This window comes from Periplaneta americana, chromosome 10 (assembly GCF_040183065.1).
Source record: "Periplaneta americana isolate PAMFEO1 chromosome 10, P.americana_PAMFEO1_priV1, whole genome shotgun sequence".
Classification (NCBI taxonomy): Eukaryota; Metazoa; Arthropoda; class Insecta; order Blattodea; family Blattidae; genus Periplaneta; species Periplaneta americana.
Window position 1 is genome coordinate 148090289 of NC_091126.1, and position 25691 is coordinate 148115979.

The 25691-nt window shown below is 37.5% G+C and overlaps 1 protein-coding gene across 1 annotated transcript in view; it reads left to right on the forward strand.

Moving 5' to 3' along the window:
- Window positions 1–25691, forward strand: part of LOC138707745 (uncharacterized) — a 559377-nt gene that overhangs the window by 113605 nt on the left and 420081 nt on the right. The window contains exons 5-8 of the mRNA XM_069837610.1: window positions 5454–5609; window positions 5736–5813; window positions 6158–6313; window positions 6441–6518. Of these exons, the coding sequence (XP_069693711.1) occupies window positions 5454–5609; window positions 5736–5813; window positions 6158–6313; window positions 6441–6518 (468 nt within the window). The remainder of the gene's footprint in view (window positions 1–5453; window positions 5610–5735; window positions 5814–6157; window positions 6314–6440; window positions 6519–25691) is intronic.

The window sequence follows — 25691 nt, forward strand, 5'->3', positions numbered from 1 at the left end:
CAACTATTATGTATCGTTACATTGAATAAAGAAGGCAGCCATCTATGATGAACTCTGTGGTGCCTCATGTGTTAGTGATCTGGACGCCCATGTGTTATTTCATTTATTTCGAGCAGATGAGACGAGGGAACAGTAATAATATAATATTTTATTATCATCTGTGTAAAAAATATATACATTATCACAAGCGCTTTCTATAAAATTTCGAAACAGGCAGCATTTAAAATTCAAATGGCTGAATTGTGGTCTATCACGCACCTCGTATGTTGAATGTTTCTCTAGTGTTTTTTCTTTAATCAAGTTATTTTACAACACCCTCTCAACTGCTGTATTCATCTAGTATGTGAGTCACATGAAGGTGATAATATTAGCAAGATGAGTGCAGGGTCCAGCTCCGTAATTTTAGTAGCACTTCCTCTTCATGCGTTGAGGGAAAAACCCGGTATAACTCAATGGAGAAAACTTTCCAAACAAGCATTTGACCCCAGGGCAAGAAGTTTCACTATCAGACATGTTAACCGTTACTCCTCCACATCGGTGAACTTCTCCACTCTTATTTCTGAAGAAATATTTCACATGTATCCACTGGCAGATTTTCATAAAAGCTTTCAATTTACAAGAGGCATCAAGAAAACCCTTATGATGCACATCCTGCTTACAGTTTACACAATCCAAGCCATGTGGTTATGTGTTGCATTGTGAAGACCTTTGTTGGCTTGTTAGCTTGAACTTTTGGCTGTAGTTCTGTTTAGTGAAATCAATGTGTATTAGATTAAAATAAAATACTGAATAAGCCCTAATTTAGTAACACTAATAAGCCTCCAACTTAAAATACATGGAGAATGAGAAAGCCATACAACAAGAATTATCACCTTGTAGGCCACAGGTCGTCATATGTCCATTAAAATATGTGAACATCATTTTTCGCGAAAATTTGTCCCACTCTCCCGAATGAGGTCTTCGGAACATGTTTTTGTTCCCCATATTAAAGTTAGAAAAAAAAAAAAAACTTAAAATACGATCTGTTATTCCATTATAAATATCAGTCTCCATTATTGTTAGTCACAGAGGAATCTGCTACGTTTACAACATATGAAGTGACACTGAATGCATTAAATGTTCTTAAGCCAATTCATAATATGAAGCAATCTGCGACCTACAAACATTAATGAACCTCAATTCAGATTATAACTTATTTAAAAAATATTCTCATTTGCAAACAAAATATGATTTCAAAAACTATTTTGATGCTACGAGGTGGCATAGTGCTTCATATTTCACTTTCAGAAACATGAAATGCTGTAGAAGCGATTTCACTTTTCTTACACCTGCCGAAAACACCATTTAAAAGAACTTCATCGAAAATTTTAAAGGTATATTGCACTACGCTGATCACTTTTTGCCAATTCGATTTAAATGTAAGCACAAATTAAATGATATCTAATGCTACCTACCTAATGACTAGGGCAAAGGAAAGGGAGCAGTTAAAGCTAGTGATGGTACCGAGTATAGCCGAAGCGGGTGTAATGGGGTGACCTTCCCCAACAACTTGAAGTAAGCAGAGGTAGTCTCTATGCTGCTTATGTCAAATTGTAGGGGAAATTCTGCCCATTCCACCAGCCACAGCTATACTCGGTACCATCACTACTTTTAACTGATCCCTTTTCAAAGGCCTACAAATAACCAATGATGCAGTCAATATTGGCAAGGCTCCCAATGAGAAAATTATGTGCTTAATAGTGTACTTTTGGGTTGAAAGTTCTACATTTTAAAATTCTTTCCGAATACCATGATACATTGTTGTCTTTACACTTTTAGCACAGAGAGGGGAGAGACTATGCAACTATATAAGTAATCGTAGATGTATTTCAAGGTTTCAGGCATATCTTACTCTTGTCCTGACTGCCTACAAATTTGGGCAGCAACTGACGATTTTACAATAAACACGATTGCTTCGTGCTATATTGGCATTAATATTTGCATTATGTTAACTGCAGTATTAAAGAATAAAGATGTATATAGTTTCCAAATACATGTATGTTTTTTCCTATTCTGTAAATATTTATTCTTGAAACTTACAACATTTAGAACTCATTCTATGGACCGAGACAAATTCAGCAAGCAGTTGCCTCGAACCAGCTGTATGACACAATTGGATACAGTCACTGAAGAAAAAAGTTCCCATTTCCTTCTTAAGTCATAAGTGAATTCAATAATTTTTCATGTTGTGCTTGTGTACCCCAACTTAATATTCAATCTGGGTAGCTGTCTCCAACACTAAGAACCAATGCATACAAGTCTACATACTCATAAACGTGTGGTTCCTCTTTCCACTTGCAAATATTACAATATAAAAATGGAAATATATTTATCCACATTTTCTTATGACGCGTTATTGCAGTTACAATATACTGAGTGAAGAATGTCCTTCCATTTCTTCCCATCCTTGTGTCACTGTAACATTTCCTTCCTATACCCCCAGCTTCTACACCATTTTGCCATTATGCATCGGGACATCATGAATGAAAACATCACCATTAAAACGGAAAACACAGTTGATATTATGACATAAAAAGATTTCTTTCAACAGTAATCAGCATTGCAGTACTGTCTCACTTTGGCCTTGATTAAGTGGCGCAATGCACCTGCATCAGACGTCATGAAAGGAAAACTTTTCAATTCAAACTCAGTACTGTACTCTGTTACATACTGGATTTTGAATATTAAACTGTCACAATGGGAAGGAAAAGGCTAATTATGGTTTCCCGGTCTCTGATCATGTCAAAAACCCTGAGATAACGTATATTTACAAATTGTAGTTGAACTTATTATACATCCTATGCGGCAGTGTACAACATACACATGAATCACATTTCCGTGCCATTCCTTAGAGACTGACAGGTTCGGTTATATTAAGTTAGGTTAGGTAAGGTTAGTTCAGGCTTTTGATATGACTTATTCTTAGACAATTGCCAATATGTTTAAAGCATAGCAAAAGCATAATCTAACGTAACCTAACTTAATCTTACCTAATATAACCACTCACTGATTCGAACATAAGAGATTTTTCGTAATGTTCAATCAGAGTTGGGTTAGTTTAGATTAGGATTTTCGCATGCCTTGCAAGGAAGGGCACATTCCTTCACAATTGTGATTATATGGAAAGCATAGTAAAACCTTAAACTAACCTAACCTACCCTCTAATTGATTCAATGTTACGAAACTAGCTTTTTATCTGTAAGTAAGTGGAATGCTCGGAAGTGAGGTGTATGTGGTGCCCCTCACTGCTGCCTACCACTCCTAAATAATCTCATCTCTGACTGCACTTCGCAGCAACTTTCGACCATCATTTTGGGCGTGAAATTGTAGTCCACACTCAGTTCTTTTTTCCTTACGATATCTGTGAGCCGTCTAGTCTCCAAGACTGTCAATACATTTGTACTATAATGTGGTAACGCTATAGTAAAGAAATTGTAATAATTTAAAAATCAAACCCACTTAGTAACAGCCCACTACTTTTATTATTTTAAAATCTCTGTTACTCTTCCAGCTAGGAAAACAGACTGGAAAAATAATCAGTGTATTCAAATATGAATAGCTTTGCAAGGATCACGAAGAAAAACTCATCCAAATACTAATATGCGAGAATTGATCAAAATAATTTGGTTGCTTTCAAATGAAATTGCGATTCTGAGGTAAAAATGAATATGATTGAAATTATCTACTTTGTGTGTGAAGTGGAAAAAATGTGCAAATAACATTATTGTCTTCAAACAAAATTAAGAAGAAAAAAAAAAAAAAAAAAAAAAGATATTCAAATTACCTTAGAAAATAATAGGATCAAAATGTACCCAGTCTCTATAACTTGAATAAAAATTAGATCAGTAAAACAAGTGTTAAACACGAATGAATACAACTTTCAGTCATTATAGTTGTTATGAACGACATCTAGGATTTTGCAGAGTTATAATGATTGTAGGTAGTGTAGTGACAGCAAAAACCTGTTGCGTCCAGATTGGGATCATATCCTTATCAAAAACAATAAAGACAGAAGATCAAACATCTCGACCATGGATCAAGTACGAAGCATATAATCATGGATAAATATATAATAGGATGCGAAATTGCAGTCAGCACGATCTAGATGCGGTATTCTGAAATAAGGTGATCAGTGCCTGACGTCGTAGGTGGTAAATCATAGAACTACGTGAGAACCAGCGTTCTCCACTTTCCAATACGAAGTAGTCAGAACATTGGCCGATGACCAGCCAACAGCGTTATGAAGGCAAGATGGATGCCAGAAAAATGCAAAAGATTCGAGGAAGATGCTCAGCGCCTGGATGCAAGACTGTTAATACTGTGGGAGGGAAGCATTTTTTCTATTTTCCTCAGGAACCTATGAGGTAAGCTTTAGTATTATTATTGTGTCCTGTATAGCCTAAACCTTACACTCGAAAACAATGTACTTTTTGGTGAAGTAGGTTAGACGAGCTGTGCATTGCTTTCTGCTAATTTATTTAGGATTATAGTAGGAGTATAAATTTAGATGGTTCCGAAATTCAGTCAAACTGTAATGAAATGTGAAATATTGACGAAAAAGAGCAAGAAGGCTGAAAATGAAACCTCGTAAACCTGAATTGTAGCATTAGGCCACATGGCTGCAAACTAAAACCAAGTGGTTTTCAGTATAAACATCTCACAGTTATGGAAAATAAAATTATGCCTTCTTTGATATAGTTAGCCATTCTGGAGAAATTCTCAATCATGTGTAATAATAATAATAATAATAATAATAATAATAATAATAATAATAATAATAATAATAATAAGCTTAGGCCTAATATTTAATTTAGTTTGTACCCAATATCTGTTGCTGCTACCAGTTTTGCTATGGTCACTCACCACCTAGTGATGCGCATTAGTCATCTCTTAAAATAACACAAATGCAGCAGATAAATTATTATTTTTTTCCCCAATTTTTGCATGATTTCTATTCAATATTTCTTCTACTTTATCTCATTAGTAATTGTAATCCATTGCTTTAGGTGTTGGAAGTGGCTCCGATTTTGTGGGCTAGAGGACCGGTATCGAGTTGCCGCAGATGCCACACACAGGTTGAAAATCTGAATGGACCACTTCATTGAGTCTGACTATTATAGCTCTTCACAAAAAGTGATACTTAAGCAAACTGCAGTGCCCAATGTTCATGCTAATGGATTAGTGGTGCCATCAAACCCTAAAATCCGGAGCCCACCATCTAGCCCAGTTATGCCTCAAGCGACCTTATCACCGGGGTCTACCCCAACTTTCAGGCATCACAAGACTTTGCGGACGTATGCTAGGAGGGCGAAGATTGATTCTGCAGCTGCTGAAGGTAATTAGTACACTAGCAATGTTTTTATGTCATTCATGTTTAAAATTTCCGATTTCATTACTCTTTTCTTTATTTTCAGGTACGCGTAGTCTCATAGGTTTACAAGCTGCAACTGAGCAGGCTGCAGGCTTGGCATCTATGCCTCAAACAATTCCTGCACCTATGAGTACTCCAGCTTCAAAGATTACTGCTTCGATGGCATATGCCGGGATGAATAAAGATGCATGCCAACAAGGTAATTCTTCCACTTAGTCAAGTTTATGGATTTCAAGGAATGCCTTAGTTTCTCATCAGCTGTTCTTACATTACATGTTTCAAAATACATAATTAATTATGTTTCGCTTTTTTGTTATTATTACAGGGAACAGTATGATTGGTGAACAGCTGAGGGGCTATCAGCAAACATCGCTCCTATTCAATGTGGTTCCCACAGCTGAAGGTAAGCGATACTGTCTTGTGAGCCTGGTAACATGCTAGTAATCATTTAAGTAAATTGCCCCCTGCCATAGTCTGCAGTTTTCATACTTCATTCTTTTACAGCAGCAAATAATAACAAATCCTCTTAACTACAGGGCAGGGTGTTTACTTTGTTATATATTACAACTGATATCCTAACAAGTCTCCCTGGCACGATGTACACCATTATTCCCTATTACTGACTTACCAACACCTCTGCTGATGATCCCTTTCTGTTTGTATCAGTTGTCTTCTATGGCCCAACGATGTATTCATGTCATTCATGTTTAAAATTTCCGATTTCATTACTCTTTTCTTTATTTTCAGGTACGCGTAGTCTCATAAGTTTACAAGCTGCAACTGAGCAGGCTGCAGGCTTGGCAGCTATGCCTCAAACAATTCCTGCTCCTATGAGTACTCCAGCTTCAAAGATTACTGCTTCGACGGCATATGCCGGGATGAATAAAGATGCATGCCAACAAGGTAATTATTCCATTTAGTCAAGTTTATGGATTTCAAGGAATGCCTTAGTTCCTCATCAGCTGTTCTTATATTACATGTTTCAAAATACATAATTAATTATGTTTCGTTTTTTTTGTGATTATTACAGGGAACAGTATGATTGGTGAACAGCTGAGGGGCTATCAGCAACCATCGCTCCTATTCAATGTGATTCCCACAGCTGAAGGTAAGCGATACTGTCTTGTGAGCCTGGTAACATGCTAGTAATCATTTAAGTTAATTGCCCCCCGCCATATGTCTGCAGTTTTCATACTTCATTCGTAAAGTAGCGAATAATAACAAATCCTCTTAACTACAGGGCAGGGTGTTTATCTTGTTATATATCGATCGTCCAGTTCAAAAGTGCGACAACTCAAAAATTGCCATTTTTTAGTTATTTATACTACTGAAAGCCCCTTTCGGAGCTCTTTCCGATTCAATATTGAGATAAGTCATATTTACAACCAAAAAGAATAAAAACGAAATAAACTGCTTTAGAAGTAATTATAACTATGGACTTTATTAATCCATTATTACTACATTTCGAAATCTATTAATAATGAACTGGAAGATCGTGATATACTCGTCCTGAATACTGACTCATTTCTAATTGTCGTGGTTATGAACCAGAAATCTGTCCCTTTTTAGGGGATTTATTTGAAACTTTCAACTGAAGATATCTCAAAACTTGTTTTTTTGAGTTGTCGCACTTTTGAACCAGACGATCGATATTGCAGCTGATATCCTGACAAGTCTCCCTGGCACGAAGTACACCATCATTCCCTCTTACTGACTCCTCTTTAATATCCCAACACCTCTGCTGATTATCCCTTTCTGTTAGTGTCAGTTGTCCTCTATGGCCCAGCCTATTAGCAAAAAAATATTTTATATTACATTACAACGAACAATTCAGATTAACACAATCAAATTTGTTGCAGCATTAAACTTTTGGATTGTTACTATTACTTAACATTTATATGAGTTATAATTTACACAGTTAAGAGCAGTTTGAAATGAATGGAGCACAAAGTCTGTTCAATTCTTGCTTCAATTTAATTTATCATTTATTTCCTTAGATACTGACATGAATACATCCATGATGGAACAGTTTCCTTCAGCTTCAGCTACACCTCCTTCCAAACTTGGTAAATATTGATCACATTTTGATGTATTGTCAATTTTGTAGTATGTTATATAGCCTATCCATAGCTTGCATGCCTTTTGTTAGGCCTACTTTAACTTAACAAGGCTAAAGGTGTTGTCACATTTCATTTTTTATTTAAAATAGTTCCCAGCAATTAGATTAATCTGAAGTTAATTTCGTAATCTTTAGGTCCTGGTGTTGCAAAACGAAAACTTTTCTCCAGTCCTCACTTCTCATCTTCACCCAGGAGCAACAAACTAAAAATGGCAGCTCTGAAAGCAAAGGTGAAGAGACTGGAGAAAAAATTGCAACAAGTCGAAGAAGACAGAATTTGGGATCAAGTTGGAAGGAGAAGGGAGCCAATGGCCACATCATCTCAACTGCCAACAATTGTTCAAAAGATATACGAGGCACAGGTGCAGATTGGAAAAATTCATAAACATGGATATAGATGGAGTGACGTCATGAAAGATTTTTCTTTGTCATTATTTTATCACAGTCCTAAAGGGTATAATTTTATGGAAAAACTTTTCCTATTGCCCAGTATCAAGACACTTCAAAGTTATCAGAACAAAATAGACATTCAGCCAGGTCTGATGCAGCCTGTTTTGACAACTCTTAAGCCACTTGCTGCAGGGCCTCTGTCTGACAGATCAGAGAATGTATGTTCACTGATCATTGATGAAATTGCCATATGTCAGCAGTTGCATTATGACTCTAAATCTGATATGATTAAGGGTTTTGCTGACGATGGAATAGCAAGATATCCCATGAAAATAGGTAACCATTGTTTGATGGCAATGGTTAAAGGGATTAAGAAGGGATGGAAACAGGTAATAGGTTATTGGATATCTGATGGTCCTATATCTGCTACATCTCTCTTGAACATTGTCAATTTGTGTGTTTGTGAACTCCACAAAATCGGGTTCCATATTAAGGTTTTAATATGTGATCAAGGTACAAATAATCAAAGTTTGGCATCTAAATTGGGGGTTTCAGCAGTAAGACCGTATTTTGAAGTCAATGGGAATAAAATTCATTTCATGTATGATCCACCACACCTTTTGAAGTCAATTAGGAACAACTTATTGCGATATGATTTGCATTACATGGAAAAACCATAGACTTACTAAATAACCGCTAGACCGCTCACTGGCGCTAGTGTTATGCTCCCAAATTGAACAGCCGACGGGCGGCCATTTGCTTGGTTGAGATGAATAAGTACAGGTTTAGTTCGTCTGCTATTTTTAATTGCAGCAATGCACACAGATGTAAAGATAAAGAAGGAAGGAATGTTACATTTCACTGATTAGTTAATCTTTAATTTCTACAATATTTTAGGCCCGTATTATGTTACAGAAGACAAACTATTGTACTTATATGGCTGTTTGTGCTTCAGATTTCCTCTGAGTAAAGATTCCCTTAACCGAAAATGGATAGGTGCAATCTACAGAGAGAATTTCTACCCTACAATGAATCATTCAGTGTTTCAACTCATTTCGAAGATAGTTGTTACCTCTCAAATTACGTTATTACCGTATACATTGTTATTGTCCTTCATCCACTCCATATCCTTCCCTTTCTTCAAACAGCTGTTGTTTCAGTGCATACATGAATAATAAAATTATTCGCCGAATTCGAAGATACAGAATTAATAATAATAATAATAATAATAATAATAATAATAATAACAATAATCCGTGGCGCTACAGTCTGTGAAGGCCCCAGACCGACCAGCCGGCTGCTGGCCATACGCCCACATGCCGAAGCAGAGGTGGACGATCATCCAACCAGAATAGAGGTATCGTGTGGTTAGCACGATGATCCCCCCCCCAGCCTTTACAGCTGCTTTCGCAACCGGATTTTGCTACCTATCCTAGCTCCCCAAGTGCATCACGATTCTGGATGGGCACTGGTCCCATACATTGGCCGAAATTTCATGACAAAATTTCTTCCCCATGAGGACTCGAACCAGCGCGCATTCCGTAATGCGAGTCCTAAGCAGTATGCTTTAGACCACCACGCCACGGCGCGGGACGGTAGAAATAGATCCTGTTTAAAAAATATATATATAAACAAATTTCAGAGCCTAAAAGCTGAAACATATTCATTAATACTGCATGTACTAACCACTCATTAAGTAATGGCATAACACATTTCTAATTCATCTCCCAGAACAAGTATTAGGCCACATAGCCTGTTAGAGAAAGGAATTTTCACACCATCGTTCCTTTGGACAACTCAACAGAAACTGTATAAACTACAAAAAGTTAATTTTTTTATATCCCTGATTGAAAGTAACTCTTGTCTTAGTTACGGATTAATGAAACAGTTTTTTATACTACTTACTACTTGCTACTTGCTACTTGCTACTTGCTACTACTACTACTACTACTACTACTACTACTACTACTACTAATAATAATAATAATAATAAATAATGCTTTTTGATTTTATACAACAGTTTAACCTACAGATTAAATTAAAAAGTAGACATTATTACCTTGGTTATGAATATTCACATTCGGAGTTCCTATGAAAATGATGCAAATCTGACAGCCTGGTTGAATCCCAATAAAGCGGATCGAGATTGATAAAAATCCCAATTTGAGGGATAATAGCCTAGAACGCAATTTAAACAAGTTAGTCTGCATTTCCTATTATCCGATATTTTTATTTATATATTGACTCAGATGGTTACATTGTAAACATAGAGGTAACCCGCGGAAATTTAGTAAGTCTGTGAGGTAACCCAGCTGATTGCCATAAGGTAACTCTACTCGCAAGATAATAGTTCCCCTAGTTCTACCACATTGTTGATTAATCCGTTTCGGTACCCAGTTGCTGTTCTCGCAAGTAATCAACATTGTGTATTTTAGGTGCGTTGAGTCCCAAAAAAAAAAAGTTTTGATATTGTATTTTACACTAATAACAGATACATACAATTGCTGCGTTTTGTAGTGCAGTGAACTATGTTTAAACATGGACTCATCGTCGATGTACTGTTGCAGTACTGGTTCCGAAAAAGAAAAGTTGCAAAGTTAATTTAGTAGCGAATGGTTAAAACATATTCATGGTTAATAAAAGAAAAAAACGATTAGCCCGTAGTATTCACTGTAGCCTACTGTGTGTCTTTCGTATTTTAGTATTTCTCAGGAAGGCGAATATTACATTAAAAGCACGCGAATATTACTTTGCAGAAAACAACTATAAATCTCTTTGATAAAGTGATGATAAATATAATGTCTTAAGTTAGCTTCTGATATCCTGATTTCCCTCACAGAAAACCTAGCTTCTCTGCTGACAGGAGACACACGTTATTAAAGATATATCGCAAAGTAAGTATTGTTCCTTTAAACAAAAACATTTAGCTTTCGGATACGCAATACAACACGTATTCAAATAGCGGTTTCGAAATCCCGCGCGTTTTCTAACAATCAAATGGCGGCTTTCGGCTGCTTCAATTTGGGAACATATTTCTCAGTTCTCGGCTACAGCGTGGTAGGGGCTCGGGAAAACCCTGTATCTTGGTCACATATTAGAACTATCTATGATATGCATGATGATGTGTTAAAACTTAAGTTAGTTCCTAAACTGACAAAGGACCATGTTTTCCCTAAAATGTTTTCTCGTATGAAGGTTAAGCTGGCAACACAGGTGTTTTCCTATTTTGTACATACTGCAATTCATGCATATGTTGGAATGGGAAAGCTACCTATCAGTGCTCTTCATACTGCCGACTTCATTGAGATGATGGACAAGCTATTGGACACTTTCAACAACACGAAACTGAAAACAGATAAATTTAAATATAGATTTGCCATAACTCCTGACTCCGTTCACGTAGAATTTTTGAAAAAAAAAAAAAAAAAAAAAAAACTTTGAATGACATTCAGTCCTTGGAATTCGTGGGTTGCGAGCGTCAGCCAGCTTGTCTTGAAGGTTGGAGAATTAGTATTCAGAGCTTGCTGAATTTGTTCGATGAGCTTAGTTCTGAGTATAACATTCCTAAATTAAGGACTCGATTTCTGAGTCAGGATGCATTGGAGAATACATTTGCTACCATAAGACAACAGCACGGGTGCACTATAAATCCATCTGTCCAACAACTTGAAAGTGGTCTTCGACACATACTCATTACATCTCTTTCCAAGTTATCACACAGAAGTAACTGCGAAAAAGATGTTGAGTATGTTTTGACGAAACTGAATAGTATTTCTGTTAGTGACAAGGCTGTTCAGGAGTCGTCATCTGTTACAGATGTAAACTGTATCAGTGATTGTACTCCTGATACTATAGTCGAAATGGATGTGGAGTGTGATACTGGAAGTATCGAGGACGATAATGCTGTTTACTACATTGCAGGGTACATTTGCTCAAGGTTCCTCAAAAAACATAAATGCAGTCACTGTAAAAATACTCTCACTCTGGGAGAAAGCCAGAGAGAACTGAGTGAAAGCCATCAAATATTTACTTACTTCAAGGCATTTGATGACGATTTTGGAAGTCTTTCATTGCCCAGAAACGAAGTTTTCACTCAGTTCCGAGAATGGGAGAATTCATTCTGCAGACATTTCAAAGCAAACTGTCATTGTAAAAAATTGAGGACTGTGATGAAAAAATATGTGTTGAATGATTGTAATTTTTCTCTTTGTAGTCAGGACCAATTCAGTAATTTGTTTAATATGTATATAGTATCTAGGATTAATTGGTCGACTCGGTTTTTGAACCAGTCACATTGTTTTGGTCCTGACTTCAAGAGAAAACTAAGGATATTAAATAATTGTTGAGTCTCTTCTGAGAAGAAAGTAGGTACAGTGTTGATAGCATCACATGTACACTGGCGTTCAAAGACATCCGGCCTATGATTACATGACCATGTAAGCAAACTTTCCAATCACGGAATAAGTCAGAACCAAAGACATTAAAAATTGACAAAAATTGGAAGAATTCCACTAGTTCTCAATAAGTGGTACCATTATTTGAGCAGTTAAAAACGTGTCAGGAAAAATTACTATGTAGATTGAGCATAAATTATTCTCGTAATTGACAATATCAGTGGTTTCCCGCTAAATTCAGTGTTGCTTCACAATCAGCAGTGTGGGATGAAAAATTGAATTCTATAATGCGGGTATATTTATGTGTGATTGGCAACACTGACTATTATCATCACCATGTATTCATACAAGTAATAACTAAATAAGCCATACTTACGCCAAAAAAAAATATCGATTAGTAGAGCCAGATATTTTGACCGTCAGTGTACAGTAGTGGCAAGAAAACCCGGACCGACAGACTAATCAAAGTCCCCAAAATTAGCCACTGCACATGCCACACCCGCATTCACAAGATAGCGAGTAATCTATTGAAATTGTTGTAGTCGCAACTGCTGACATAGCCCATTTTGAAAGCCATTAGAAAATAAGATGGTAAAATTCATGTTCTGGGAATAATAAGTTAATTAAGTAGTATAATATCGCTGCAATCAGAAAGTATTGGGAATAAATTTGAATAAGGAACAAAAAAAAAGGTTCCTTTCCAGGCAGGATTCGAACCACGAAAGTCTTAGTTACCAGTCTATTGTGTTCTGGAGTGAACAAGGCTCTGAAATCAGCTACAAGGGTCGGTCCGTTTTTTTTTGCCACTGCTGTACATCATTGTGCATCTATCTTCTTGGATTGCAGCTACCTAGAGTAGTGTGGCCCACCCATCTCTCATCTGCATACTGTGAACTCGGCAGTGTCTTTAAAGTAGTGTAAATAGCTCATATTGTGTGTAACAAAAAGGTATAATATCATATTGGTGGAAAGTTCATAGCTTTTTTTTTTAATTTTTATTTATTTATTTATTTTTTTTCCCCCAGAAAAAAACGTTTTTAGCAAATGTTAAATATATTGTGTAATTGTAGGGAGCAAAGTTACAGTATGTGGTACATGTGTGTGTATGTAAGAGAGATATTTGACTTTGGAAGTTGGGGGTTAACATACCTTCAGTTCACCTAGTAAACTTTTTTGCCCAACATAATGCAAGTAAGTGATGCAGCTCATGTATTTCACTCTGACCCTCAGTACATACAACATTTTGGTATATGTTACCTTTATGTGTATGCCAAACAACAATGTCTAAGAACCTTAGATGTGATCCTAGAAAAGTGTTCTAAAATGTGTTGCAAAACAGTAGATAGTAATATGACAGTTTCAATTATCAAACATTTTTTTGTAGTATCTGAAATCTGATTAATGTAATATGTATCTAGTCAGTGATGCATGCAACGGAGGGGGGAAAGGAATTGGCCACTCTTACTCATTACCTCCTGCTCTGATCGCCCTATGAGTGTCACTTGTAGGGTCCAAACCTGTTTTTGGACAGTTGACTAACAATAGTTGATGGGTCCAGGCAGACAAGGGGACAAACCATAAATTTCGATATGTAGGATATCTCATTGGAATGTGAAGAAATACGTTCTGACTAAACTATATGAAAACACATTATTCAAATGGTATCATTTACATCTGTAAACGAGCACAGAGCATTCCAAAATATAAATATATAGATGTGGCTTTTTCTCTTATCCGACTGGGCCCCATTTCTCCCCTCCCTTGTGTCACTGTAACATTTCCTTCCTATACCCCCAGCTCCTACACCATTTTGCCATTATGCATCGGGACATTATGAATGAAAACATCACCATTAAAACGGAATACACAGTTTATATCATGGCATAAAAAGATTTCAGTCAACAGTAATCAGCATTACCAGTACTGTCTCATTTTGGCCTTGATTAAGTGGCGCAACACATTTGCATCAGACGTCATGAAGGGAAAACTTTTCAATTCAAACTCAGTACTGTACTCTGTTACATACTGGATTTTGAATTCTAAACTGTCACAATGGGAAGGAAAAGGCTAATTGTGATTTCCCGGTCTCTGATCATGTCAAATATCCTGAGATAAAAGACATTTACAAATCGTCATTGAACTTATTAAACATCCTATGCGGCAGTGTACAACATACAGATGAATCACATTTCTGTGCCATTCCTTAGAGATTCACAGGTTCGGTTACGTTAGGTTAGGTTAGGTAAGGTTAGTTCAGGCTTTTGATATACCTTGGAAGAATGCAATGCATAGCAAAAGAATAATCTAATCTAACCTAACTTAACCTTACCTAATATAACCATTCACTGATTCGAACATAAGAGATATTTGGGTAAGGTTAGATTAGGATTTTGGCATGCCTTGCAAGAAAAGGCACATTCCTTGACAATTGTGATTATATGGGAGGCATAGTGGAACCCTAAACTGTCTTATCCTAGTCCACACCTGTGAAGTAACAGTCAGCGCGTCTGGCCGCGAAAACAGGTTTCCCGTGTGCGAATCCCAGTCGGGCAAGTTACCTGGTTGAGGTTTTTCTGGGGTTTTCCCTCAACCCAATAATAGCAAATGCTGGGTAACTTTCGGTGTTGGACCCCAGACTCACTTCACCGGCATTATCACATTCATATCATTCAGATGCTAAATAACCTCAGATGCTGATACAGCGTCGTAAAATAACCCAATAAAAGAAATAAAAAAAATAAAAATATCTTATCCTAACTTAACCTCTCATTGATTTGATGTTACGAAACTAGCTTTTTATCTGTAAGTAAGTGGAACGCTCGGAAGTGAGGTGTGTGTGGTGCCCCTCACTGCTGCCTACCACTCCTAACCGTCTCATCTCTGACTGCACTTCACAGCAACTTTCGACCATTATTTCGTGTGTGAAATTTAAGTCCACATTCAGTTCTATTTCCTTACGATATCTGTGATTCGTCTAGTATCCAAGAATGTCAATAGATTTGTACTTTAATGTGGTAACGCTATAGTAAAGAAATTGTAATAATTTAAAAATGAAACCCCCTTAGTAACAGCTCACTCCGTTTTATTATTTTAAAATCTTTATTACTCTTCCAGCTAGGAAAACAGACTGGAAATATAATCAATGTATTCAAATATGAATAGCTTTGCATGGATCACGAAGAAAAACTCATCCAAATACTAATATGCGAGAATTGATCAAAATAGTTTGGTTGCTTTCAAATGAAATTGCGATTCTGAGGGAAAAATGAATATGATTGAAATTATCTACTTTGTGTGTCAAGTGTAAAATATGTGCAAACAACATTATTGTCTTGAAACAAAATAAAAAAAAAAAGTATTCAAATTACCTTAAAAAGTAATGGATTCAAAATGAACTCAGTCAGTATAACTTGAATAAAAATTAGATCAGTAAAACAAATGTTAAACACGAATAAGTACAACATTCAGTCATTTCATTGTTATGAACGCCATGTAGGATTTTGCAGAGTTATGATTGTAGGTAGAGTAGCAACAGTATCATAACAGTGCTGGGTAGAAAGGGGGAGACACCTTGAAAAATCCTCTGCTCTCTCTTTATCCACCCTTTTCCGTCAAGATTGGAGTCATATCGTTATCGAAAATAATAAAAGCAAAAGATCAAATATCTCGACCACGGATCAAGTACAAAGCATATAATAATCACTTGTTTGTTTTGATTTTTTATCAGAAGGAATTATAGGGATCACATGAGTTGCTAAACAGCACGCCAAGAGAGGCAGGGAGAATTCTTAAGCACATTGGCTAATCGACCTGGGTTCTCAACAAGTATTCATCACTTTTCACTTGCGGGAAATGGACATAATTACACCACTGGCAAGTGTAAGAGAACAAAGAGACTCAGAAACACAGACTTGTTTCCATTCACAGAATTATTCTCTAGCTTACGTTGTGGGAAGAAGACAAATACTTCACATTTGTAGTAAATAAAAACCAACTATTCTGTAGTGGTACATCGAATAAAGAAGACACAGCCATCTATGATGAACTCTGTGGTGCCTCATGTGTTAGACTAGATGGCATTTCGGAAGGCGGTTAGCTTCTATAAGCGGCGTAGCATTTCTGGTATGTGACATCCCAAGCTTGTACAGTAGAACCAGTCAGAATCAGTCTATAACAAGCACTTCCCAGGTTCGTTTGTTAACGTGCGAGTGTTTCAATACATTGAACAAGAAAAATTATCATTTACTGTGTGTATGTAAGGTAAATAAATGGAAGAAGAAACTGTAAAAAGACAAGTATTACACAAGCAGGCGCGGAAAATAGTGTTTAAGTTGTATAATTATTTTAAAAACGTTAACGAGCAGAATGCTGCCGGCCATCTTGATGCTGGCAGCAACGTTTCCAACATTCAAGAAACGACTGCAGAAGCATGTGGTGTGGGATTGAGAATCATGTAAAGAATATTATTAGTGAAGGAAAGAGTGTTTGTTTGGTTTCATGCTTACAGTAATCAACAGCTGAGGTCATTATTGTCTTTTGATAATTTAAATTCTCTCCTGCACTATTTGTATTGCACGTGCACTTGAAGTACGATGTGGCAATGTTGTACGCTGCCTTGCTCTCTCTATCTGCCTCTCTCGACGCAAACGCTAGCAGACAACTGCCTTCTGAATTGCCATCGACTCTAGTGATCTGGAGGCCCATGTGTTATTTCACTTATTTCGAGGCAGATTAGACGAGGGAACGGTAATAATATAACATTTTATTATCATCTGTGTAAAAAATATATGCCGTATCAGAAGAGCTTTCTATAAAATTTCGAAACAAGCAGCATTTAAAATTCAAATGGCTGAGTTGTGCTCTATCACGCACCTTGTATGTCGAAAGTTTCTCCAGTGTTTTTTCTTTAATCAAGTTATTTTACGACGCCCTCTCAACTGCTGTATTCATCTAGCATAAGAGTGACATGAAAGTGATAATGTTAGCAAGATGAGTGCAGGGTCCAGCTCCGAAATTTAAGCAGCACTTCCTCATTATATTTTGAGGGAAAATCCCGGTATAACTCAATGAGGAAAACTGTCCAAACAAGGATCTGAACCCAGGCCAAGATGTTTCACTATCAGACATGTTAACCGTTACTCCACATCGGTGAGCTTCTCAACTGCTACTTCTGAAGAAATATTTCACATGTACAGTAGCGTCCAAATTAATCCGAACACGACATATTTTTACATTTTCTGTCATTTTTGGCCTCACAGCTGCTCATACCACTTTAATTGGCATCTGTAGTACGTGTAATTCAATTGTTGAAGGTCTGTCGTTATTATTTTTTTTTATAATATGTGACATTTTGCTTGTCGTTTTGTACTTATAAGCATTTCAGTTGAGTTGAAGACTTAATACTGCAATCCTGTGTACATTCTGTCGTCTTCACAAATGGATACAACTCCACGAAAACGGTCTAAAATTATAACATTAGCAGAGCATTCTTCTATGACACAGAGGCAAATTGCTGCAGAATGCCACACTGGTTTGGCTACTGTTAATTCGATCATAAAACGATACAGGGAGACTGGATCCATCACACCCCAGAGAAAAGGAAACTGTGGCAGGAAAAGGAAGGCTTCACCTGCAGATGATCGTTTAATTGTCAGGAAAAGTAAATTAAATCCTACACTAACTGCTGTCGACTTAACCCGCGAGTTAATGGCTACCACTGGGGCGAATATTCACGTCACAACAGTGCGGTGTAGGCTTTTGAAAGCTGGATGAAGGGTTCGTAAGCCTATTAAGAAGCAACTGCTAACCCCTGTTATGTGCAAAAATGCTTAATGTGGGCAAAATTACATCAACAATGGACAGTGCATGACTGGAAGAATGTACTTTTTTCCGATGAGCCTCATTTCGAGGTGCACTGCCACAGTGTTTCTTACGTACAGAAAGGATCCGAAAAAGTAACAGCAGCTCATCTCCAACAAGCACCCAAATACCCCCCTAAAGTAATGTTTTGGGGTTTTTTACACATGAAGGGTCTAGAGCATTAATACCTATCAAGGGAATGATGAATTCTGACAAATATATTCACTTATTGGAAACCAGAATCGTACCCCAGCTGCAAAAATCATTTCCGGATGGCAGAGGTGTGTTCCAACAAGACCTGGCACCATGCCATACGTCTCGAAAAACTACAGAATTCTTCAAAAAGAAGAATATTCAGGTACTCCCCTGGTCAGACAACTCACCCGACATCAAGCGTATTGAGAACTTGTGGTCAATTTGGAAAAGAATGCAAAAAATGGATTGTTCTACAAAGGAGAAGATGATTTCTGCCCTCATTGGTGTATGGTTTCGCGATGAAGAAATGAAGAATATTTGTGGGAAATTAGTGGAATCCATGCCAAATCGTCTCAGAGCTGTTATTAGGAACAAGCGAGGCCACATAGATTACTGAGGTATGTCTTACATCCTTTATTATCCCGTTTGAGTGTTTTTGCATAAGTAATTACGTTGTTCGGATTAGTTTGCACGCTACTGTATTCCACTGGCAGATTTTCAAAAAAGCTTCCAATTTACAAGAGGCATCAACAAAATCCTTATGATGCATATCCTGCTTACAGTTCACACAAACCAAGCCATGTGGTTATGTATTTCATTGTGAAGCAATTTGTTGGCTTGTTAGCTTGAATTTTTGACTGTAGTTCTGTTTGATGATATCAGAGTGTATTAGATTAAAATAAAACACTGAATAAGCCCTGATTTAGTAATACTAATAAGTTTCCATCTGAAAATATATGGAGAATGAGAAAGCCATCAACTTGTATTGTCAGAGTGTAGGCCACACGTCGTCATATGTCCATTAAAATATGTGAACATAGCCTTTCGCGAAAATTTGTCCCACTCTCCCGAAAGAGGTCATCGGAAAATGTTTTTGTTCCCCATATTAAAGTTAGAAAATGAAAAACAAAACTTGAAATACGAACTGTTATTCCATTATAAATATCATTCTGCATCATTGCTAGTCACATAAGAATATCCTACGTTACAACATATGAAGTGACACTGAATGCATAAAATGTTCTTAAGCCGATTCATAATATGATGAAATCTGCGACCTACAAACATTAATGAACCTCAATACTTTGATCAGATTATAATTTATTTAAAAAATATTCTCAATTGCATAGAAGATATGATGTCAAAGAAATATGTCGATGCTACGAGGTGGCACAGTGCTTCAATTTTTCACTTTCATAAACATGAAATGCTGTAGAAGCGATTTCAATTTTCCTACACATGCCGAAAATACTACTTAAAAGAAGTTCATCGAAAATTTTAAAGTTATATTGTACTACGCTGATAACTCTCTGCAAATTCGATTTAAATGTCAGCACAACTTAAATGATATATAATGCTACCTACCTAATGACTAGGGCTATGAAAAGGGAGCAGTTAAAGCTAGTAACGGTACCGAGTATAGCTGCAGAAGGTGGAATGGGGTGACCTTCCCCAACAACTTGACGTAAGCAGCAGTATGCTTTTTTTTTAAGTCGGTTATTTTACGACGTTTTATCAACAGCTTAGGTTATTTAGCGTCTGAATGAGATGAAGGTGATAATGCTGGTGAAATGAGTCCGGAATCCAGCACCGAAAATTACCCAGCATTTGCTCATATTGGGTTGAGGAAAACCCCGGAAAAAAACCTCAACCAGGTAACTTGCCCCGATCGGGAATCGCACCCAGGCCACCTGGTTTTGCGGCCAGACGCGCTGACCATTACTTCACAGGTGTGGACGACCCTATGCTGCTTATGCCAAGTTGTAGGGGAAATTCACCTCATTCCACTAGTCGCAACTATACTCGGTACAATCACTATCTTTAACTGCTCTCTTTTCAAAGCCCTACTAATAACCAATGATGCATTCAATATTGACAAGACTCCAATGAAAAATTTATGTGCTTAATAGTGTACTTTTGGGTTAAAAGTTCTACATTTTTAAACTCTTTTTGAATACCATGTTACATTGTCATCTTTACGATTTTAGCATAGAGAGGGGAGAGACTATGTGACTATATAAGTAAACGTAGATGTGTTTCAAGGTTTCAGGCATATCTTACTCTTGTCCGGACTGCCTACAAATTTGGGCAGCAAACGACAATATAACAATAAACACAATTGCTTTGGGCTATATTGGCATTAATTTTTGTATTATGTCAACAGCAATATTAAAGAATAAAGACATATATAGTTTCCAAATATATGTATGTTTTTCTTATTCTGAAAATATTTATTCTTGAAGCTTACAACTTTTAAAACTCATTCTACGAACCGAGACAAATTCAGCAAGCAGTTACAGAGAACCAGCTGTATGACACAAATGGATACAGTCATTGAAGAAAAAAGTTCCCATTTCCTTCATAAGTCACAAGTGAATTCAATAATTTTTCATGTTCTGCTGGTGTACCCGAACTTAATATTCAATCTGGGTAGGTGTCCCTAACACTAGAACTATTGGATACATGCCTACACACTCATAAACATGTGGTTCCACTTTCCACTTGCAAATATTACAACATAAAAATGGAAAAATATTTACCCACATTATCTTAAAACGCGTTATTGCAGTTACAATATACAGAGTGAAGAATGTCCTCCCATTTCTCCACTCCCTTGTGTCACTGTAGCATTTCCTTCCAATTCCCCCAGCTTCTACAGCCTTTTGCCATTATGCATCGGGACATTATGAATGAAAACATCACCATTACAACGGAATACAGTTTATATTATGACATAAAAAGATTTCTTTCAACAGTAATCAGCATTGAGGTACTGTCTAACTTTGGCCTTGATTAAGTGGCGCAATGCACCTGCATCAGACGTCATGAAGGGAAAACTTTTCAATTCAAACTCAGTACTCTGTTACATACTGGATTTTGAATATTAAACTGTCACAATGGGAAGGAAAAGGATAATTTGGGTTTCCCGGTCTCTGTTCAGGTCAAAAAAACCTGAGATAACTGATATTTAAAATCGTCGTTGAACTCATTAAACATCCTATGCGGCAGGGTACAACTTACACATGAATCACATTTCCGCGTCATTCCTTAGAGATTCACAGGTTCAGTTACGTTAGGTTAGGTTAGATAAGTTTTGATCAGGCTTTTGATATGCCTTGGAAGAAGGGACATATTCTTAGACAATTGCCAATATATGCAAAGCATAGCAAAAGCAAAATCTAACCTAACCTAACTTAACCTTACCTAATATAGCCACTCACTGATTCGAACATAAGAGGTTTTTGTAATGTTCAATCTGTGTTGGGTTAGGTTAGGTTTTTTTGCATGCCTTGCAAGGAAGGCAAATTCTTTGACAATTGTGATTATATGGAAGGCATAGTAAAACCTTAAACTAAACTAACCTAGCCTGACGTCTCATTGATTCGATGTTACGAAACTAGCTTTTTAACTGTACTTGGAACACTCGGAAGTGAGGTGTATGTGGTGCTCCTCACTGCTACCTACCACTCCTAACCGATCGCATCTCTGACTGCACTTCACAGCAACTTTCGACCATTATTTTGGGTGTGAAATTTGAGTCCGCACTCAGTTCTTTTCCCTTACGATCTGTGACTCGTCTAGTAACCAAGAATGTCAATACATTTGCACTTTAACGTGGTAACGCTAAAGTAAAGAAATTTCAATAATCTTAAAAATAAAACCCACTTAGTAACAGCTCACTCAATTTACTATTTTAAAATATTTATTACTCTTCCAGCTAGGAAAACAGATTGGAAATATAATCATTATATTCAAATATGAATAGCTTTGCAATTATCACGCACAAAAACTCATCCAAATACTAGCATGCGAGAATTGATCAAAATAGTTTGGTTGCTTTCAAATGAAATTGCGATTCTGAAGAAAAAATGAATATGACTGAAATTATCTACTTTGTGTATCAAGTGTAAAAAATGTGCAAATAACATTATTGTTTTCAAACAGAATTTAAAAAAATGTATTCAAATTACCTTACAAAATAATAGGTTCATAATGTACCCAGTCACTAAAACTTGCTTAAAAATTAGATCAGTAAAACAAGTGTTAAACAAGAATGAGTACAACTTTCAGTCACTTTAGTTGTCATGAATGCCATCTAGGAATTTGCAGAGTTGAGATGATTGTACAGCTTGCCCAAGGCAAATCTGCCAGTGGGGATATCGGGATGGAATGAAGAGGCAAAACACAGTTGCCACATAGGTCACTTGACGCTCAGATTTCAACGTGTGCACATCGTTTAAAATACACTATGGAGCCAACGCATTTTTTGTCCTTGTCTTCAGATAAAGGCACAGTTACGCTGCCTCCCAGCTTCTCCCCTCATGGAACTTTCTCCCCTACGCCTACGCTTGGCAATCAGAACGCCAAACTTCACTGTCAAGCAGAAGTAGAAGTACAGTCCATTTCAAAATGTCTTAAATTGTTACTGCTCTATGAACTGAAGCGCAGTAGGAAAACTTTGCTGTCATATGATACTGTACTGGTCTTCTCTCGTTACCGCCTCCTTTCACTACAGAACTGCCTCCAACTTCCCCTCTCGGCAAGCAGATTTAACTTGGTCGAGCTGTAGGTAGAGTGGTGACAGTATGATAACAGTGCTGGGTAGAAAGGGGTAGACATCTTGAAAAATTCTCTACTCTCCATTTGTCCTAAATAAAAAAAAAACTGTTCCATCCAGAGTTGGGTCATATAATTATCCAAAACAATAAAGACAAAAGATCAAACATCTCGATCACCAATCAAGTACAAAGCATATAATAATCAATTATTTTTTTTTTGTTTTGTTTTTATCAGAAGGGATCAGGGGTTAAAATGTGAACTGTTAAACAGCAGAGGCAGGGAGAATTCTTAAGCACCTTGGCTATTCGATCTGGGTTGTCAACAAGTATTCATCACTTTTCACTTGAGGGAAATGGATATTATTACAACACTGGCAAGTGTAACAGAATAAAGAGACTCAGAAACACAGACTTGTTTCCATTCACAGAATTATCCTCTAGCTTACGTTGTGGGAGGAAGACAAATACTTCACATTTCTAGTAGATAAAAACCAATAAAGAAGACACAGACGGAACAACCGGAATTCTGGCCAAGAGGAGTCGTCGTAAGACAATATATTTTTCGGAGGCAGGGCAGACAAGGCATACGATTATAATGTCACGAGCAATGTCTTAAAGACGGCTACATGGAACACAGAAGGCCTAATAAACGCTTTGGACATGATACCAGAGGATAACCTCGCAAAGTTCGACGTGATAGTACTCACCGAAACGTTTCTGAGAAAGGAATGGAATGTCAAAGGCTTCTATACGATTAACGCGCTTGCCACTCAAGGCCAGAGAGGCAGACCAGTGAGTGGCATCACCTGCCTCATCAAACCAGAATTAGCTCCATTTAAAATTGAACGGAAATCACCTGAAATGCTAATAATTAGAACCAGGCTGTGCACTATTATATGAGTGTACTTACACCTGAACTACAAAGAAGAGGCGATCATAGACATCATAAGTGGCGGACTAGCGCAATCGCAACAGCAGGAGCTAGTGATAATAGCAGGAGATATGAACTGCAGGATTGATGTACGCAACCATAAAGCTGAAACTGTCCTACAATTCCTCGAAGAAGAAGGATTAACCTTAATAAATAAAGCATCCGAGAAAATCTATTTGTGCCATAATGGGAGCAGCACAATTGACCTTATGCTGACGAACATGAAGGGCGTCAGAAAGGTGACACAAGAAGTGCTCAAAATAGCAGCAAGAAAACACATGCCTGTTGCAACGACATTTACACTTCAAAAGGAAAGCCCGACCTGCCCCCAGAACCCGAAGATCTCAAGGAAATTAGATACGCAGGGGATAGAACAGTCCCACACCCAAATCAAAGAAGCAGAACAGGAGATACAGACTGGACACATTGACAGAGCAGTAAACAAACTGGAACACATTATTACAAACGCCACAAGAATCACGAAGCCCAAAGAAAGGAAGACAAAACCCTGCTTCAACAGGAACTGCTACCAGGCTAGACAGTTAGCCCTCCACAAGCTCCTCAGCGCCTTAACCTCGCGATCAGAAGAGACTCTCAAAGAATATGCAAATGAAAGAAGAAAATACAAAACACTCATAAGAGAATCCAAGAGGGAGTACTATGAAGAAAAAGCCAGAGAGATTATAAAGGAGTCAGAAAACGACCCATTTAGAGTCCTGAAGCAAAGAAAACCGACGTTCCTGAGGGATATCCCCATGGACACATGGGTACAGCACTTCACCGAAATTCTGCAATCAAAAGACACTAGGCCGCACAAGGAAATGGCAAAGAAAGAAGAAGACTATTTCCTCGAGCCATTGACACAGGATGAAGTCCTGAGACTGGTCATGGGATCAAAAGACAAAAAGGTCAGTGGTCCGGACAATATCTTCAACGAGCATTTAAAGAGCACAGCCCCAATGCTCATAAAAGCCTGGACGCACCTCTTCAATGGATGCTTGTTGAGAGGGAGTATTCCAGAGCGTTGGAGAACATTGAGGATTAAAACGCTATATAAGGGTAAAGGCAATGCTAGTGACCCTCATACATACAGAGGCATCGCTCTGGAATGCACACTCCTGAAAATACTGACGAAACTCGTCGCAGAAAGAATAACAGCACTAGTAGACCATCATATACCAGTAGAACAATTTGGCTTCAGAAAGAACCACTCCACAATACAAGCCATGGAATCCCTCCAAGAAAATATAAAAGAAGCGCTCCACCACCCGAAGGGGAAACTCTACACGGTGTTTGTGGACTACACAAAAGCGTTCGACACAATCAATAGAACAAAACTCATAGCCAAATTAGAGAACCTGATAGGAAGGAGAAACCCCATAGCCAGACTGATAAGGGACATCTTAATGGAGAATAGTATTCGGATTGACGACACAATAACAGTGTCAACACCGATAGACCAGACAACAGGAGTTCTTCAAGGGGATCCGCTCAGTCCCCTGTTGTTCAACATAGAGACACACGACGTAGTAGAGGCAACGAAAGCAGAAGGACTGACGACTTATCTGTATGCAGATGATATGGTCATGGCATCCACATCACGAAATACGCTGCAAGGAGCACTCGACAGATTGGTAGAATGGGCCAGAGGAAATGACCTCACTTTAAACAGGACAAAAACAGTGGCGATGACGTTCAAAAGAGGGGGAAAACAAGAGGCAGAAGATGTGCTGTACCTGGAGGGCGGGCCACTGACCAACGTAAAGACTTTTAAATACCTGGGGATAACCCTGCAACAAAATGGATCGACATACACAGCCCACATCAAAGACAG